Genomic DNA, 16895 nt, shown 5'->3' with positions numbered 1-16895 from the left:
GTTTTCGAGTGAGTGGACTGCCCTGTGCTCTGCTTCTCCCCCTTCTTTCTGTTGCCGCCTTCCTCGCTTTTTCTGTCCTGGCCCTGCGGAGCAGTTGCAACCATTCTGCTTGAGATTGCATCGGGGCTTCCCGCAGTATGGCACAGATCACCTCATGGAACATACTTGAATCCTGGAACGCCTTCCAACATAGCTACCTTGCCTTGCTCCAAGAGTCTATTCTGTCGTCTGAAGTGCATTGAGGCAACAAATATTATCATGCATGACGCGAGCTGGAATGCTATGGTCGTCCACATCCCTGGGAGGTAGTCCTGTCACTGTGTCAGAAAAGAAGGCCAGCGCAAATTGGATGAATCGCGCGATGTAGTTGACGTACAGGAGCATCTTGAGATCTGAAGATGGTACTGCCAGTGATACCGCCCATACCACCGACCGCGATCATGATTGCTGGCAATATCCCTCTTTTGGCCATCGTGGGAGTCTGGTTTTGGGCGTACGCAAGCAGCTGTGGGCCGTTGGCTTGAGAGCCAAAGACCGCGATGAAGAGCCCAAAGTAGCGGAATGCCGGCACCTCACCATAGAGCATTATGAGAAGCCCCGCAACGGCAACGAGATACTGTGCGCACATTACTGGCCAGCGCATCTTTATTCGATCGGACGCCCAAGCCGTAGCCATGCTCGCTGCCATAGTAAAGAGATATGGCATGCCCGAAAGGACCTGGGCCAGAGTATAGCTGAATCCCATTCCTTGACGGAGAATGATCGGGGCAAAATAGGACATCGCGTATATCGAGCTCCCGCACACGTAGTATGGAAAGCAGCTTGAACCGTCAGGTCAGCACAGGTGGGAAGAAAGCAGTCAGAGAGCGAACAGGGAAGAATGTCAACTCACTAGATGAGCAACTTCCAGTCCACTAGCATCTTTAGCACCTCTGTGATTCCGGGATGCTTGATTTCTTCCCGAGACTGTCCTTCAAGGAGACGTTCTGTAGCGATATGTCTCTCTCGGTCGTTCAAGAATCTGGCTTTTTCGGGGACTGTGTAGAAATATCAGCCTCAGCACAGATATCGCAGCAACGACAGTCAGTAAAGCGCAGCGAATACGATTTCTGGTGAACAGGTAGGGATTCTTACATTCAACGAGAGTGAAGGGCACCGCGACCGCGAGGACGATGGTGAAGATGCCCTCGACGATGAAGACTTGGTGTCAGAAATCAGTCCTAAAACTTCTGGAGATTGACACAACAAAGACTCACTCCATCGCCAGCCTTGACGATATGTGCTATCCCCAACTCTGATGAGCGACAGAGCATATGCGAACTGGTGACAGTCAGTCGATGAGGTTGGCTGTCAGAGAGGGGCAAATCAACGATTGGACCAAAGCCGGAGGCTAAAAGCGCTGACATGTAGAAAAAGGATATTCGTTTGGCCATCTCGAACTTCTTGTACCACGAGGTAATAACGAATACGGCCCCGGGATACACTGTGATTGATCAGTCTCTCTAGATTGCTCAGAATCCTTCCAAAGGCTATGCTCACATCCAGCCTCGAAGATACCCAGAAGCGCTCTGAGTACCGTAAGCGAGACCCAGTGATGGACGAATCCCATGGCGAGCACCAAAGAACCCCAGATGACGATGAGCAACGTCATCCAGATTCTGGTACCCAGCCGGCGAATCATCATATTGGATGGAATCTCAAAGATAACATAACCTTGCCATCGTCAGCTCTTCTTCTGCGCCCGTAGAGGACTGGCGACTCACCAATAAAGAAAACCAGCAGGGAGATTGAATAACGAGGACTGTGTGGCGGAGGTCAGGCTCGATAGACAAAACGAGGACAAGATGATTGTACGTACCCTTCAGCCAGTGCAATGTCCTCGTTCATCCCAGCAATGTAGGCGGCAGAGATGTTGGTTCTGTCCAACACGGACACTCCGAACAGGGTGCACAGCATCGGGAAGACGCGAAGGTCGACCATCCATCTGTGTTGCTCACTATCAGCCATCGGTCTCGGCAGGCCAGCATGACGAATGTCTGTCGTTGCAATGCAGGCTCATCGTAGGATCCGACTCACACCAAGGCTCGCTCTTCTTTCTCACTCCAGTCGTGGCTCACGCCATGGTGTTCCGCATCTTTGGCATCTTCATTGTGCACCACCGTCAGCGTGCCTTGAGAAAATTCTTTGCCGACCAAAGGGTTTGGCTGCTCAGAAGTGGCCATTTTTCAAGCCAAGGAAGGACCTCGGGGGATTGGGGACACTTTGGGGATCTCAGCGTAGCGGGGATTGCAAAGACTTTGGGATGGCTCGCACATATACAACGTGTCAAAGGAGTAGAAGTAATTCTGGATCATGCTGGAGGTGGAACTTATAGTGCCTTGACTTCCGGTTCCAAGCACTGGTTCTCACAGCCGTTGTTGCCGTGGCTGATCAACGTGGCTTGGTCTTCTTGCTACGCAGACTTCGATTGCGGGCTTCCCCAGCATTGCGAGATCGCTCGAGCGACGATTGCGACTGGCTTCTCCACGGGGTAATCGTCAGTCGATCCAGCATCTTGGTCAGCTAGCCCGGATCAACACGAACCTATCATTAAGCTCGCCGTGTCTGAAATGTGTATCCCAAATCTCGGTAGTACATCAATGTCTGCTACAACGCTAAACGAGGATGTACGCAGAAATGTGGATCATCGACAGCACCCGTGGACCAAGGCTACCAGGCTGAGCCAGCCTTGCCCCCGCGGCCGACGTTTGTGGAGCTTCCAACGTGCAACGCTTTCCAGCAGTGTACCTTTACCAAAGCCATTATGATGGGCCAAGTCTCTAGGTGGGGGACAATACCTCGGCCAGATGGGCTGGGAAGTATAAGGGATGAGATGTTGCGAAGTCTGACCAACCTAGTTGAGCATTGAGCCATCGGATCGCGCCCACATCCTTCACTACCATTGCCAACCAGCTCAATCCACTGGGTGATTGTCATGCCTCAAAAGCCAACTACTTCACCCGCCTACGTGCTTGGCGTCGGACTGACCAAGTTCGTCAAGCCTCGCGGAAAGGTCGAATACACGGAACTGGGCTATGAAGCAGGAATCAAAGCTCTTCTGGACGCCCACATAACGTATGATGATGTCGACCAGGGGATTGCGTGCTATTGCTATGGCGACACCATGTGCGGACAGCGCGTATTCTACCAGTTTGGCATGACGGGTATCCCAATCTACAATCAGAATAGCAATTGTGCAACGGCATCCACAGGCATCGCCCTGGCGAGGAACTTCGTGTCTCATGGCATGGCCGACTGCGTGCTGGTCGTGGGTTTCGAGAAGATGAGCTCTGGCAGTCTCAAGTCATTCTTCCCAGACAGAACCAATCCGTTGGAGAGAAGCCTGGCAAAGTCATACGAGATAAGGCCTAGAAATGAATCACCATGGGCCGCCCAACTGTTTGCAAGTCTTGCCCAACATTATATCGACAAGTAAGTCCTCTTGAAAGCGAGCGCAGCTGCAAGATCTCGGTGCGTGAACAATCGTTGACTCGGACGCAGCTACGGAGCGGAGCCACGCGACTTTGCCGAGATCGCTCGGGTCAACCACGAGCATTCCCAACGGAATCCGTATTCGCAGTTCCAGGACGTCTACAGCCTTGAAGACGTGATGCATTCTCAGCTAGTTGACAGTCCGCTGACCAAACTACAATGCTGTCCCACGAGCGACGGCGGATCTGCGGCGGTCATCGTGTCTCAGGCGTTTCTCGACGCTCGGCCCGAGTTGAAGCTCAGGCGGTCCTCATCGCCGGTCAGGGAGTGGAGAGCGATCTCCCGGATGCCTTCAACGGCAACCCAGCAAGCCTGGTCGGTGGACCTATCATCGCGTCCCTCGCTCCTAAAGTCCTCAAGGAGGCAGGCATCAAATCGATCCACGACATCAAATTGATCGAGCTGCACGACTGTTTCTCGGCAGCGGAGATGATGACGATCGATGCCCTCGGGCTGTGTGAGCCTGGAAAGCCGCACGAGTACGTCCGCGCAGGCGACATCACGTACGGCGGCCGTACGCTCATCAATCCTTCGGGCGGTCTGTTGTCCAAAGGCCATCCACTGGGTGCCACAGGCATGGCGCAGTGCGCAGAGCTGGTCTGGCACCTACGTGGGTGGGCGAACAATCGTATGGTAGAAGGGACGAGCGCGGCCCTGGCCCAGAATTCTGGACTTGGGAGCACTGCAGTCATTACAGTCTATAAGCGCGCAGATGGCCAAGCCAGTAAGAAGGTCTCGGATGAGGAAGTTGCCCGTGTGACGGGGCTGGGGTATAACCCCGCCGTACTGGCGAAAGGTTTCACTGGGGAGCAAGCTGAGCGGGTTCGTTCGAAAAAGGCAAGGAGCGAGTGGGCTTTAGGAAGTACACACACTCGGGTTCAAGCAAGATTTTGAAGCGAGCAGCTTCTGAGCCACCGAAGATGTATCTCAGTATGTCATCTCTCTCCAATTCCATGGCCTAGGGCAAATCTCAAAGGGTGCACAGCCGATTGATTTTACGAATAAGGAGTGATGGCGAATCACATCGATACACCCTCAAGGCCCAAGGACTCAAACAATCCGGGTTGGAACCCGGCAACGGGGATTCCGAGAAGATCCACCGTTTCGTCCCAGAAAGTGGCATCAAAAGCGTAGCGTACATCCTGACTGGACTGGTGATTGTCGCCATAAGCTCGATTGCTTTCACCGTCCATAGCCCAGGAGGGACGCATGTTACCAGTCGTAGCCTCGGCATTCATGTCGTAGACCGTCTCTTGTGGATCAAGCGCATCTGGCGCAGGACGATTCACCACCCTCGCTGCGATATTTTCCTGCCGTTCTGTAGGTGGAGTCGCGCCTCGACTCGGCAGAGGATAGCCCCAGTTTGCGGACAGCCTCGAGATTTGATCGTCGAAGCCGTCCCCAATCCACTCGCGGCTGGCCATGTCGGGCCTGGAGACCTCGGAGAAGCGCCTCGCCTGCGCCAGGATCTTGCAAAAATCTGCTGAAAAGTCGGCTGAGTAGAAGTTTTCCCGCAGCTCGTTCATCAGGTGAGTACATTGCCCGAATGCCCGAAGTCCCGCGCGGTGCATCTGTTCTGACGCGCAGAATATGTCACAAGCATGGCTGACCGCGGCAGCCAACAGTGTGGCGAGAGATATTTGTGGCAGCAACCGAGCCAGATCAAGCTGGTGCAGTTCAATTGCAATGTCAGTGATCGCGTGGGCGGAATCCCGCACGATGCCCTGAGCCTTGTCCTGGAGAGCCGCGTCTGCTGAGAAGCTATCGCTTTGTGGCTTCACTGGCAACCAAGGCCGGTAAATCATGATGAAACACGTATGATATAGCATATGCAGGAATGATCGAAATACAACGAACGGCTCAAAGGCAGGTTCGCTTATATCGGGCGTGAGCTCTGTGTCTTGTAGCTCAGGAGGAAGAGAAGATCGCCAGGTCCGAAGATCCTGGTCCAGACGTTGCAAACCATCACGTGTGGTCTGGTTGGTGACGGGTAGTAGTACCATCTTTGAACTCTTGCCACCAGTGTCGGCCGATCTGCGACGATAAGCGCCCAGACGGTATTGTTTGGTGAAAATACTCCGTAAGTGGACCTGCAGTGTGCACTGAGCCACACTGGCCAGACGCAACAATCTATGTTTGAGTGGGGGCCAGTACCCGAATTGGGCTTCTGCATCTTCGGGCACGTCGCCCAACTCGAAATCGTCGACAGTGAGTGGCGGAATCTCTGGATCCAGAAATTGCAGTGCTAGAGGGCCTTTGAGACCCAAGGCACATTGTGCATCACGACTCACACAAGCCCACCAAATTCGTCTTGACATGCGGCGCTGGTAACTGCTCAGGTTCATGTCTGACATGTCTTGGTCGAGGCCCCCGCGACGTGCGAGTGACAAGGCGATCACAAGCCAGTGTGTCGAGTCTTTCTGATCATCGGGTGTATCGTACCAGTAAGTCATCATGGCAAGGGACTGTATGACGTAGAGGCGATTCTGTTCGTACTCCAACTCGTACAGTGCCTATGCAGATTGATCAGTGGTAGGCGTAGAAGATGACCATAACAAAGGGCGTACCTTGGTCTTCAAGTACAGTGCCCGTCTCGCCGCCTTGCGAGTGAGAAAGCCCAGCGCCCGGAGAGGCTTAATGTCGCAATGCGAGCTACCTGCAAACATGACCGATTGGAACAAGAGGAGGCTGACTCCATTCCCCAGGATATCGGGCTTCGTCACATCGTGCACAAACTGGGCGAGATCTAGCACTGGCATAGCTGGATGAACATACTCTGCATAGGCCTGCAAGAGGGCGTCTCGAAATTTGGGAGACGGAATCTCGAAACATCCTTGTCTCCGCAGATAGTCAATATCTTGTGGTCGCAGATGCTTTGGTACAGCCTTGATGTAGCTGGGAAGGGTTAAGTGTGTCGAAAAGGGCTCTAGAACACTGTCCTTCGTCCGTCGCGATGTCGCTGAGCCTGGGATCGGCGTAGAAGGAGCGGATGGATATGCTACAGGTCATGTTGTTAGAACGAACTATCTCTGGTGGTTCATGCACTTACGTTGGAGGTGACTGCTAGCCCCATGTGCCTCACTGTTGGCTCTGTTCGTTGGAACGTTGACATTGTTAGAGGTGCTTTCTTCGCCCAAGGACGCGTGACGGCCAGTTCGGGGGGCACTGTTCTCCTCTGGCGCCGCCAGTATGGCTGTCCCAACATCCTGCAGTGACTGATGCGGTGCGAGAAGAACATTTGATGACCGGTGTACTCTTCTGAGCAGCCCGTCAGCCGGAGGCGGGTGAGGGATGTCCTGACGTACTTTGATCGACTTCTCTTAGTGACGAAGCAGTCCAGCTTCTCCAGAATACATTGGTTGCAAGGGTATTGGGCTTCTACATCGCACCGAATCTTTCGCGACCGGCAGGAAGAGCAGGCTACGCGAGCCCTGCGCTTCAAAGGTCTAGTCGTTAGTAGAGTCGAATGTGCGGGCTGGGCAGCACCGTCCAGGCCTGGGACCGCCACGGTGCCGGGGCGAGGAGGCTGTTCCATGAGACAACCCACAATGGACAGCCAGGATGTTTGAGAGCTGGATTGTGTCGCTGACGAGGGGACCACAGGTTGCCGCAAGCGTGACGGTTGACAACTTGAAGTACATCGTGGAATATCCGGCCGGGCCGCGGGATGATTGTTAACTGGTCGAAATGATTTACCGCTATTTTCCAAGCTAAGGTTACCTTCCGTACTAGGGTATGTCATGAGTGCTGGCAGAGTGAGCAGAGCGGCGACATCCAAGTAGCCCAGAAATAGGTAGGTACCGCGCGATAAGTAGTACTTGTAATGGGAGGTGTGTATACCTTCTCCGGCACCCATCCTAGTGCATCTAAAGCCTTGCATGATTCATGTCGGAGCAGGTCTTACTGTCTAGCTTTCTAACAGATTCGACTCGGTTAGAACGAAATATGTTCCTTGGACCTGGCATTGAGCTACATGTACGAACTGCCGCCCCGAGGCTGCTAGCTGGGTCAGATGGCGTCTCATGGGTTTGCCGTGGCTATGTTGATGCCTCGTTCGCAGATCCCGGCATATACCTGCGACTGGTGGTCTGGTAAGGGTGCATCTTTCCCGGCAGACAACCGGGTAAGTTCGACACTGTGAATTTTGATCGCTCTTATTTCGTGCTGCGCTACGAGAGTATCAACAGACCAAATAATCAAGTTGCCCTGAGTTTGAGAGATTCCAGTTCGGACAGACATTCTGATTGACCATGCCGCACACTTCACGATGGTCAGTTGATATTCCGATAAAATATCTGCACTCTTTGTTGCTTGGAACTTCACAAGAACCTCTGCCAGACACGCTTGCCTTTGTCGATTGCGAAGACCCTGATAACCTTCATCTAACGTGGGCGGAATATAAACTATGGGCCAGGAGAATCGCTGCCGGCCTGCGAAGGGCTGGCCTCCTGAAAAATGACCGTGTCCTGGTCTACTCAGCAAACAACATTTTCTTTCCTGTCGTGTTCATGGGAATCATTCTCGCAGGGGGAATAGCGACCACAGCCAACCCCACTTATGTTGCACGAGAAGTTGCGTACCAGCTCACCGACTGTGAACCACGATTCTTGTTGGTAACGGAATCCAGCAGCGGTACCGCTTTGGAAGCGGCAAAGATGACCAAGTTCCCCCGGGACCATATCTATCTGTTTGACGACGGGCCACTTCTGGGCCGCAAACCGGACACAAACCGCTTCCGCCATTGGAGTGAGCTCATATCCAGCGTTGAAGTCGGAAAAAGCTTTTCCTGGAGGGAGGCAGAATCAAAGGAGGAGGTCGATGAGACGGTTGCCATTTTGTATTCTTCAGGTACGACAGGGGTACCCAAGGGAGTGGAGCTCACTCACTACGGACTGGTCGCAAACTGCGTCCAGATGGGCACACTTTGGGATCTCGACCAACGGCACTCAAGCACCAATCCAAAGGCAGAACGGCAGCGCATGCTCGGCATCCTACCCATGTATCATGGGTATGGCTTCTTGTGGTTCGGAACGCTGGCACCGTATCGTCGTGCCTCCAGTTACATTATGAAACGGTTCAACTTGAGAAACATGTTGCGGAACATTGAGCGATATAAAATCAGTGAGCTCACGCTGGCGCCCCCGGTTGTGGTCATGATGGCGAAGAGTCCAGATGCAAGGAGGTTTGATCTCTCCAGCGTACGAAAGGTGCAAGCAGGCGCTGCACCTCTATCACGAGAGATGTGTGTCGAGTTCGAAAGCCTCTGGCCTCCGGGTCAGATCAATGTAAAGCAGGGCTGGGGCATGACGGAGTAAGGCCTTCTGATTCAATCGACATAATCTGTTGTTGATATACCCACAGGGCACCGATATCGATACTGAATTGGGACGACCGAGAACTCGCGATGACCTCAGCAGTCGGTGAGCCGCTTCCAAATTGTGAGGTCAAGGTCATGGATGATGATGGCGTCTGGGAAGTGCCGCGAGGCCAGCGTGGCGAGCTATGGTGCAAGTCGCCCACGATGATGAAAGGTTATTGGCGCAAGCCCGAAGAGACTCGCGAGGTCATAATGCCTGATGGCTGGCTCCGAACCGGAGACATTGTCTATGAAGACAAAGACGGGAAGTATGTTGTGGTGGACCGGAAGAAGGTGAAGAGGCTATTTTCGTGTTACTGGAAGGATTGCTGCTGACCGTAAGCCCAGGAGTTGATCAAAGTCAAGGGAAACCAGGTTGCTCCCGCAGAGCTGGAAGGTGTTCTACTGGAGCACCCGGACATACAAGATGCTGCGGTCGTTGGCATCAAATGGCGAGAATCCCTTCCGGTGTGACGGTCGATTGACTTACGTTCAATAGTGGCGAGGACGAAGAGCCCCTAGGGTATCTTGTCCCAAGACCTGGCAGGAAGCTGATCGCCGAGCAGATCTTGAGCTATATGGCCGAAAAGACTTCCAAAATCAAGTGGATTACAGGAGGCATCATTCTTACCGATTCGATTCCTAAGAATCCGGTGAGTCAGTCTGGTTGCGACGACAGCTTTCAAGCGTCGGTATGGTTGAAGAGACTAACCTCGATCCACTACAGTCTGGTAAAATCCTTCGCCGCATGCTTCGAGATAGACTGGCAGATCCAGCAGAGAGGGCTAAAGCTCAGGGCGCCAGACTTGCTACACCGGTTCAGCCCACTGTCATGGCTCGACTTTAGAATATAACCAGATGTCGACGTGTCAGAGCAATAGAAAGGTCCTTCTGTCACAGATCGACGTCGGGTCACTTGCTTTGGCCTGATCACTCAAGGCAGATCGAGCAAGCCAAGGCACTAAGCTACAAGCAGCTAGCCTAATTTTCCCAAGAGAGATGTCTCTCTTGCGGGCCTGGAGAGATGAGCGTTTTCTCTAGCTCTAATGGTGACACCACGAACTCCTACAGCACCCTCCCTGGCCAGACAACTAATGAAGAATCGTTTCAGCGACTCATCAATCAAGTGTGGCTCATCTCAAACTTGCTGCCTCGATTTGCAAGACCATTCTGGTCTTCAGAGCCCGCCCTGACCTGGGATCTTAGAACCCAACGGACATATACACAGAATGCTTAGTATATGACCGGACAGCCTGCCGCTACGGAGCTCTCTAACACATTCGCCGGCAGCAAAGTAGCTTTATCGGTTTTGCAATCGTCAACATGCTTGCCTCCATACTATCAGGATCGAGAGACCAAATTCGGATCAATCGACGCTAACGCTTATAATTACATCGTATGTAGCTTGATGTACTCGGTTGGACGCGTCGAGTGGTAGAGGCCGTTTGGTCCGTTAGCTTTCTACATGTCTCAACATCCACTGTGATTGAGAGCCGGGCTCACTGCCCAATCCTTGAACACATCTCTTAAAGCTAACCGCGTTTGCCGACTTGTCCATTTGATATGATTGGCCTAACAGCCCGATTGGTGAGTTTTACCAACAGCAGTCAACGAAAGATCACATATCTAGTTGTTGTAGTAGGTTTACCTCGAGCGATGACAGACGTTCGAGCCCAGACTGTTGGCAACGTGGTCCTGCAAGGATGTCTCTGCGCTTTGAAGGCCAGACAGTGCTCGTGACCGGTGCTGGCCGTGGACTTGGCAGCGTCTTTGCGACGCAGTTTGCCGCGCGTGGGGCGCAGGTTGTTATTCACGATCAGAACGACGAGGTCAGAGCTACAGCCTGCTTACTTAGTTCTTCCCACCACCAAAACAGGACTGATCCCTACGCAGTGCTCGGTGAACGATATCGTTCAGAAAATACACGATGCCGGCGGCAAAGCTGTTGGGTGCGAGGCGGGACTGACGGCTGCTGCAGTCGTGGATACCGCCGTCAATACCTTCGGTCGTCTAGACGTCCTCGTCAACAATGCTGGCGTGGACTCAATGCCCACTTGGACGGACACGCAACTGTCAGATTGGGATTCTATGATCGCTGAAACCTTTGGGTCCTCGTATAGGGTGAGTAGAGCTCTTTATCAGATGCCCTAGACTCTCATCAAAATCAACGGACAGATCACAAAGGCAGCCTGGCCGGTGTTTCAAAAGCAGAAATATGGCCGGATCCTAAGCACAGGTACCATCCTGAACAGTGGAAGTTCCTATGCATCGCCGCTGCTGTCTAGTCTGTGTTCTCCTCGAGTTCGTCCTTTTCCTTCTCCTAACACATTCGCAGCGGCGACGTACGGTTTGCTTGGCTTCATTCAGACCATTGCATTGGAAGGCTCAAAGTACAATATACTGGCTTCGGTGCTTGCAACTCCTGACAAGGACAATGGCAGCAGTGAGGATCGCGAACATTGTATCTTGCAATCGGCAATGGCACTCGTGCACGCCACTAACAAGCAAGAAACTGGTCATTTATACCAGATTGTAGGACGGAGGCTCAGGAAACTGCGCTGGGAAGAGGCTTCCGGCTCGCTGTTGAACCCGGATCTCTCGCTGTCTATTGGTTCTCTTTTGAATACGTGGCAGCAAACTAACGATTTTTCAAGCCCAAGGTACTCACCAGGCTCGGGTCAGATCATCGATAAAGTAATGCAAGCTGTATGTCAAACGAAGAGGTTGGAGGCAGTCATCAAGGGCGAAGAGGTTCGTTTCGACGGGCAGGTTGCCCTTGTGACTGGGGCAGGTGCTGGGCAAGTCTCCGCCCATCCTGAGGCCAATAACAGGTCGCTGATATCGAGCACAGTCTTGGACGAGCATACGCTTTGTACCTCAGCAGCCTCGGAGCCACGGTGATCTTAAATGACGTGAAGGATCCTTCGCTTGTCGCCAAAGAAATTACTTGTGCTGGTGGAAAGGCTTATGTGCTGACAGGCTCCGTCAGCGAGGGAGAACGGATTGTTCGAGAAGCAATCAGAATGTGTGGTCATGTCGACATTGTCGTGAATAACGCTGGTTTCATACGTGACAAGTCCATTGCCAACATGACAGCCGATATGTGGGATTCCGTTGTGGACGTCCACTTGACCGGGACATTCAAGATCATTATGGCTATGTGGCCTCACTTTCTTCGTCAAGGCCACGGTAGGGTTGTGAACATTTCCAGTCCAGTGGGTATTTACGGAAATTTTGGGCAGTCAAACTATTCGCTTGCGGTGAGTGAGAATGGAGGTGCAGTCGTTGAGGCCCAGCAATACTAATTAAGTGTTGGGCAGAAATGTGGCATCATCGGGCTCTCGGAAGCCCTGGCACGCGAAGGCGCGCGTTACGATATCCTCATCAATACTGTAGCACCTGTTGCTTCGACGCCAGGGATGGCAACGGTCATTGCAGATAGCAGTCCTCTGGCTTTGCCTGAATACTGTGCTCCATTCGTGGCGTTGCTGTGCACCAAGGCCATTCCTGCTCCCACTACAGGCGGCGTATATCAGATTGGAGGAGGTTGGCACGCCAGAACTCGAATGCAGGCCAGTCACGGCATCGAAGCAATCTCAGAAAAAGGCACTCAGCCCCCAGACTGGCCAGGCAAGTTTGAACTTCTCTCGAAGTTTGCACATTCTGTCGCCTACCCCGAACAGGAGAACTGTGAGGACCAGTGGCCAGGCAAGCCCACCACAGTGGTAGCACCTTCAGGACGAGGACCACTAGACTTTAGTCAAAAAGTACTGTCCATCCATGGACTAAATCCGCTGACGGCCGAGTAGCAAGCAGGATAATGAATCAACGTTGGAAGCAAGTCTTTTCATTTTCCTTTCCAAGCGCTCTATCGTCTGCGAGGCCGCCGTATTGAGTGTTCTACATCCTCGCCCCGAATTTCCTTTAGTAGCTATTCCTACATAGCGTACTCATGAATCCCCGCAGGTCCCAATTCATTGTATTCCGTCCGACTCATGAAGCCTTTATTTGAACCGCCGTCCACCATGAAAATGACCTTACCCGCCACCTGCGCACCCAGAAACGCAGCTTCCTCCATTCCCGAGACTGATGCATGCTTCCACTCGGGAAAGTAGTCTGGTACTTTGACTGTCTTAATGGTAGTAGGCGACTGGCTGAAGCCACGGTGATGTTGCGCCATGTGTTGGTCTGGTGTGGGCGTCGCTACACCCGGTACTTGAAGATGATGTGGTGTCATGTTTGGATGCATGACGTTCCGAGTCGCTGCGACAAGCAGTGGGTTCACGCCATGGCCGCCGGGGTGATGCATCGGGTGGCCGGGTTGGCCTGGCACTGGTGTGTTTGTGCCAGGTGTTGCGACGGGTGTGGTGAAATTTGAAGGCAGCTCGGAGGTGAATATTGTCGCCGTTGAGGGTGAGAGGGTATATCGCGCTTGCAGTAGCGTTAAAAGTGCTTCTCGAAATCCTGCTCATCGTTAGCATCGATCTGTACATGTGGAATGAGGAAGAAGCATACCTCGTACGCGACTGCCGTTTCCAAGCAGTATCACACTCTCCCAGAGACCCGATCGTAAGGTGACATCGGGCACACCGAGCACTGTGGCATGAGCTGCAGCACATATCGTGTCAAAAATGCCTTCAGTATGACCCTCCGCAGGAGTCGCAGCCATAAATCGCTCGGTGCCAATCTCAATCTCACGTTTCCGCTTCCGTGAGCCATCCGGACCAGCTGTTCCATAAGGCAGTAACTCGTCGTACGTGAAGGTGGCCTTTTCGCGCTCAGCATTCCGTAGTCGGACTGGCCGAAGTGCTTCAGTTGTGGCACCTTTCTTCGCGGCAGCTTTGGCCGCCTTTTCTGCTTCTCGCTTGGCCAAAACTTCTGCAGCGTTGCTTTGAGCCACGATTGCAGCCACGTCTAGAACTCCCTCGTTGTCGTCTTCGTTCTCACCTTCCTCGCCGACCACTGTCCCGTTTCCTGGTCCACTTGGTGCTTCGCCCGGCCGAGCACCCTCGGCGTCCTTCGCATCCACACCAGAATCGACGGCACCAGTGCTCGCAGCAGCAGCAGGATTAGGGACTTCTCCATTTGTCGCCGTTGCCGCAACCGCTACCGCAGCGGCAGGTTTGCCGGTTGGAAGTGCCGCGCCAGGGGTCAATATCTCGCAAACGGCGCTTCTCTTCAGGGCTTCCGCCATAGGCTCGTCGCACGAGATACCGTTCTGCGTCAAGGCCTCTTGCAATCGTTTCGTCATCGCGCGCCCACCACAGCCTGACAATGCCACGCCTCGCCCAGCCTCATTGACTGTGAAGTCCGTGACCGCAGAGACGTCGCACTTGTCGAGCCCGACATCGATGACCAGGCCACTCGGAATACCATACGCATAACACGCAGCCAGCGCCGAGTCCATCATGCAGAATGCAGGTATCCTGTGGTCCTGGAAGAAATACTGTGTAATCATCTCCTTGTCTCGCGCTGTCCAGCATGGCTGTGATATGACAATCAAGGGCGACACAAAATGCGGGCCCATGGTCTTCCATATATGCGAGAGCAACGCGAAAAAGCACGGCCAATTCTCGACACGACCCTCCACGATTGGATAAACAGCGCCCTCCTCGGAGTAGGGATCATCCTCGTACTCAACTTCATCTTCTTGTGTCGTGGTCGGCTGCTCAGTCTCGGTTTCCGGCGCATTGTCTGTGCCGTTAGTAGGCTGTGCTGCTGCATCGCTTCCTGCTGCGGGCGCTTCAGACATTTCGACATCGGCGCTGGTAGGCACAGGCGCATCAGCTGCAGTCGACTCGCCGTTGACCACGACGCTCCCGGTATCGGCGACACCATTGGTATGAGCCGGTTTGTGCACTTCCGCCGCCTTCACCTTCGGTCGCGTTTCAATTCGGATGGGTTCCCATTCTCCAGGTCTCAGTCCAGGGAACATGCGTGTCGCAAAACGGCGCTGCGGCGGCGTGAAACTCTCGGGGAGACCGAGCTGAACATTTGTGTATTTCGAGCCTGGCGCAATGATCTGATCAACATGGTATGTCAGTAAGTCCTCGTAGACGAGCGTGTTCAGATCATGCACAAGAATTGTGGTGTAGTTGGCAGGGTTGATGGTTTACGTACGAAGACCCATTCATCTTTAAAAGGAGGCATTGTGCAGGACAAGCCTGCCGCGCACAAGTGACGACAGGACAGGCAGGAGACTCGGAGTCCAGCAACGTGCAATCACGAGTACCGCTGTTTGAAGTATTCACTCGGCATTCGAATCTGAGTCCGCGTCGCAGGAACGCGCAAACAACGCTGTCACTGCAATAGAGTGCGCGAGGGGGCTTCGTGCCCCCCCCTACAATTTCTCCCGGCCAATATTGCGCAACATCGTAGCTATGATCACTTCTATACACTCCATGAGCAAGACACGCTCGTGAGAGACTTAAGAACAGTGGTATACTTTTGGAATGAATGTATTCCTATGGACTGGAGCCTGGTATTCCTGTGGCAAAAGTTGTGTGATAAATCATGGTTTGAGAATTCGACATTTCTGCCTCCATACCAACGACGAGAAAGACGATGATCGGGCGGCGCCGAAGGTCCTGCCCAGGCGAAGTTGCTTCAGGCACGGCCGCGCTGCGCAGTGCGTTGTTAGTCGCAGCCAGCCTGAGGTGGCGCGACGAGTACACATTGCGAAACAGCAGCTCAGCGAGAAGGTCCTTTGCCAAAAGGTAGGGATCTTCTGGTGATGATCACTTCTGCCTCAGCGGAACGTAAATCATCAGGCCGCAAACCCTATCAGTGTTTTCAAAACGAATTGAGCCACTTATCCCACTCAATGCCAACCTGCTCACCGGAGAACGGTGGAGCTATGAGTCCCATGGGAAGGTAATCGTCCTGTCTTCCGGGGACAATGGATTCACCGTATCCTGAGTCCAAGGCTCTCCAAGATTGGGATCCTCCGAAGGATTCCTCAAACTGACCATGGGTCCCGGTGCTTCCGACACGTGCATCTGGAAGTCCGTGTCCAAGTTGGACGCCGGCAATTGCCGCAACTGTGCCTGAAACATGTTCGGCTGATATCGCGGACGTTGATGGGACTTGGTGACGCCCTCTGAGCTGCTCTGCTGGCGATCCAATTCTGCTGATTGGAGTGGCTCAGAGGGGTCGGGAAACGGGGTTGGAGGAGTGTCGTCGTCGTCGTCGGGTGTCGTTGGATCGAGATCTGGGGTTGGATGTTCATCGTCATTAAACTCCATTGGGGTGGGAGCGTCTGGTGATAGGAATGGAGGGGTCTCCGTTGAATCATTGGTCGAATTCATGCCCGAGGAGGACGATTCGTGTGGCATGTTTCGTTCGTTGTCCTCCATGTATGAGGACGATGCCGTCGAGTAGGCCACTGGATCCACCGACATCTGGAAAGAATATCCGTCGTCGGCTGGCTTGAGGATTCCATACGAGGCCCGATAGCGCCTGAGCTCAGTGCGCAGGCGTTCGTTCTCTAGGCGAAGTGCCTCGACCTCTGTATTCTTCTTCTCCCTGGATTTTTGGGCAGCTCTTCGGTTTCGCAGGACGCGTTCCTTCTTGCGCTGCTCCTTCTCTGCTTCCGTCTTGGCTCGCTTTCCAGGTCCGATGACAATTGGACCTAGTTCAACGGGCTTGCCCCATCCGGTGGTGTTCTTCTTAGTGACACGTGGCATGATGGTGACGTCCTGGTAAGGTTAGAACCGCTCGGGAGGTTTCCTGGATACCTTTGAGCTACGTACAGTATTCGATGCTGATAATGCCACCTCAAGATTCTTCGCAGGGCAGTAAAGGCCTGTGTAAATGTGATCAGGTGGGTAGCGAAAGGACTGCGTAGACAATAATATTGGCGATGTGTTCGATAGATGATGCAGGCTAGAGTAGTGCGGAAGTGAGAGTTGTGGCTCCCATCGTGAGGATGGGAAGGCTTCTATAGAGAAGAGAAGAGTTGTCCTTTCCTGCTTTTTGGGATACTCGGTTTTGTTGTGGTGTGTTTATG

General features: G+C 53.3%; 6 protein-coding genes across 6 annotated transcripts; 2 read left to right on the top strand and 4 right to left on the bottom strand.

Annotated features, from left to right (window-relative positions):
- Nucleotides 1-152: 152 nt before the first annotated feature.
- Nucleotides 153-2222, bottom strand: AB675_6546 (putative transporter; the record flags this gene model as incomplete). Its single annotated transcript, XM_018146845.1, has 10 exons — nucleotides 153-311; nucleotides 377-821; nucleotides 893-1037; nucleotides 1135-1200; nucleotides 1257-1320; nucleotides 1371-1483; nucleotides 1540-1713; nucleotides 1764-1801; nucleotides 1859-1984; nucleotides 2077-2222. The coding sequence occupies 10 exons, from the start codon at nucleotides 2220-2222 to the stop codon at nucleotides 153-155; spliced, it is 1476 nt and encodes a 491-aa protein (XP_018004154.1).
- A 752-nt stretch (nucleotides 2223-2974) lies between these two features.
- On the top strand, nucleotides 2975-4425 carry AB675_6545 (Non-specific lipid-transfer protein; the record flags this gene model as incomplete). Its single annotated transcript, XM_018146844.1, has 3 exons — nucleotides 2975-3471; nucleotides 3541-3646; nucleotides 3706-4425. 3 exons carry the CDS (start codon nucleotides 2975-2977, stop codon nucleotides 4423-4425), a joined length of 1323 nt encoding a protein of 440 aa, XP_018003792.1.
- Nucleotides 4426-4550: 125 nt separating this feature from the next.
- On the bottom strand, nucleotides 4551-6290 carry AB675_6544 (Cutinase transcription factor 1 beta; the record flags this gene model as incomplete). Its single annotated transcript, XM_018146843.1, has 2 exons — nucleotides 4551-6044; nucleotides 6099-6290. The coding sequence occupies 2 exons, from the start codon at nucleotides 6288-6290 to the stop codon at nucleotides 4551-4553; spliced, it is 1686 nt and encodes a 561-aa protein (XP_018003718.1).
- Nucleotides 6291-7781: 1491 nt separating this feature from the next.
- On the top strand, nucleotides 7782-9734 carry AB675_6543 (4-coumarate--CoA ligase-like 2; the record flags this gene model as incomplete). Its single annotated transcript, XM_018146842.1, has 5 exons — nucleotides 7782-8842; nucleotides 8893-9181; nucleotides 9236-9357; nucleotides 9387-9540; nucleotides 9615-9734. 5 exons carry the CDS (start codon nucleotides 7782-7784, stop codon nucleotides 9732-9734), a joined length of 1746 nt encoding a protein of 581 aa, XP_018003924.1.
- A 3090-nt stretch (nucleotides 9735-12824) lies between these two features.
- On the bottom strand, nucleotides 12825-15037 carry AB675_6541 (SWI/SNF and RSC complexes subunit arp9; the record flags this gene model as incomplete). The annotated part of the gene is made up of 3 exons (XM_018146841.1): nucleotides 12825-13351; nucleotides 13403-14909; nucleotides 15008-15037. The coding sequence occupies 3 exons, from the start codon at nucleotides 15035-15037 to the stop codon at nucleotides 12825-12827; spliced, it is 2064 nt and encodes a 687-aa protein (XP_018004051.1).
- A 704-nt stretch (nucleotides 15038-15741) lies between these two features.
- On the bottom strand, nucleotides 15742-16572 carry AB675_6540 (Transcriptional activator hac1; the record flags this gene model as incomplete). Its single annotated transcript, XM_018146840.1, has 1 exon — nucleotides 15742-16572. The coding sequence occupies one exon, from the start codon at nucleotides 16570-16572 to the stop codon at nucleotides 15742-15744; it is 831 nt and encodes a 276-aa protein (XP_018003983.1).
- Nucleotides 16573-16895: the final 323 nt, after the last annotated feature.

The sequence above is a fragment of the Cyphellophora attinorum genome (assembly GCF_001299255.1).
Source record: "Cyphellophora attinorum strain CBS 131958 chromosome Unknown Contig4, whole genome shotgun sequence".
Taxonomy (NCBI): domain Eukaryota; kingdom Fungi; phylum Ascomycota; class Eurotiomycetes; order Chaetothyriales; family Cyphellophoraceae; genus Cyphellophora; species Cyphellophora attinorum.
Note: the sequence above shows the minus strand (reverse complement) of the source record. Positions and strands in the feature narration are given on the sequence as shown.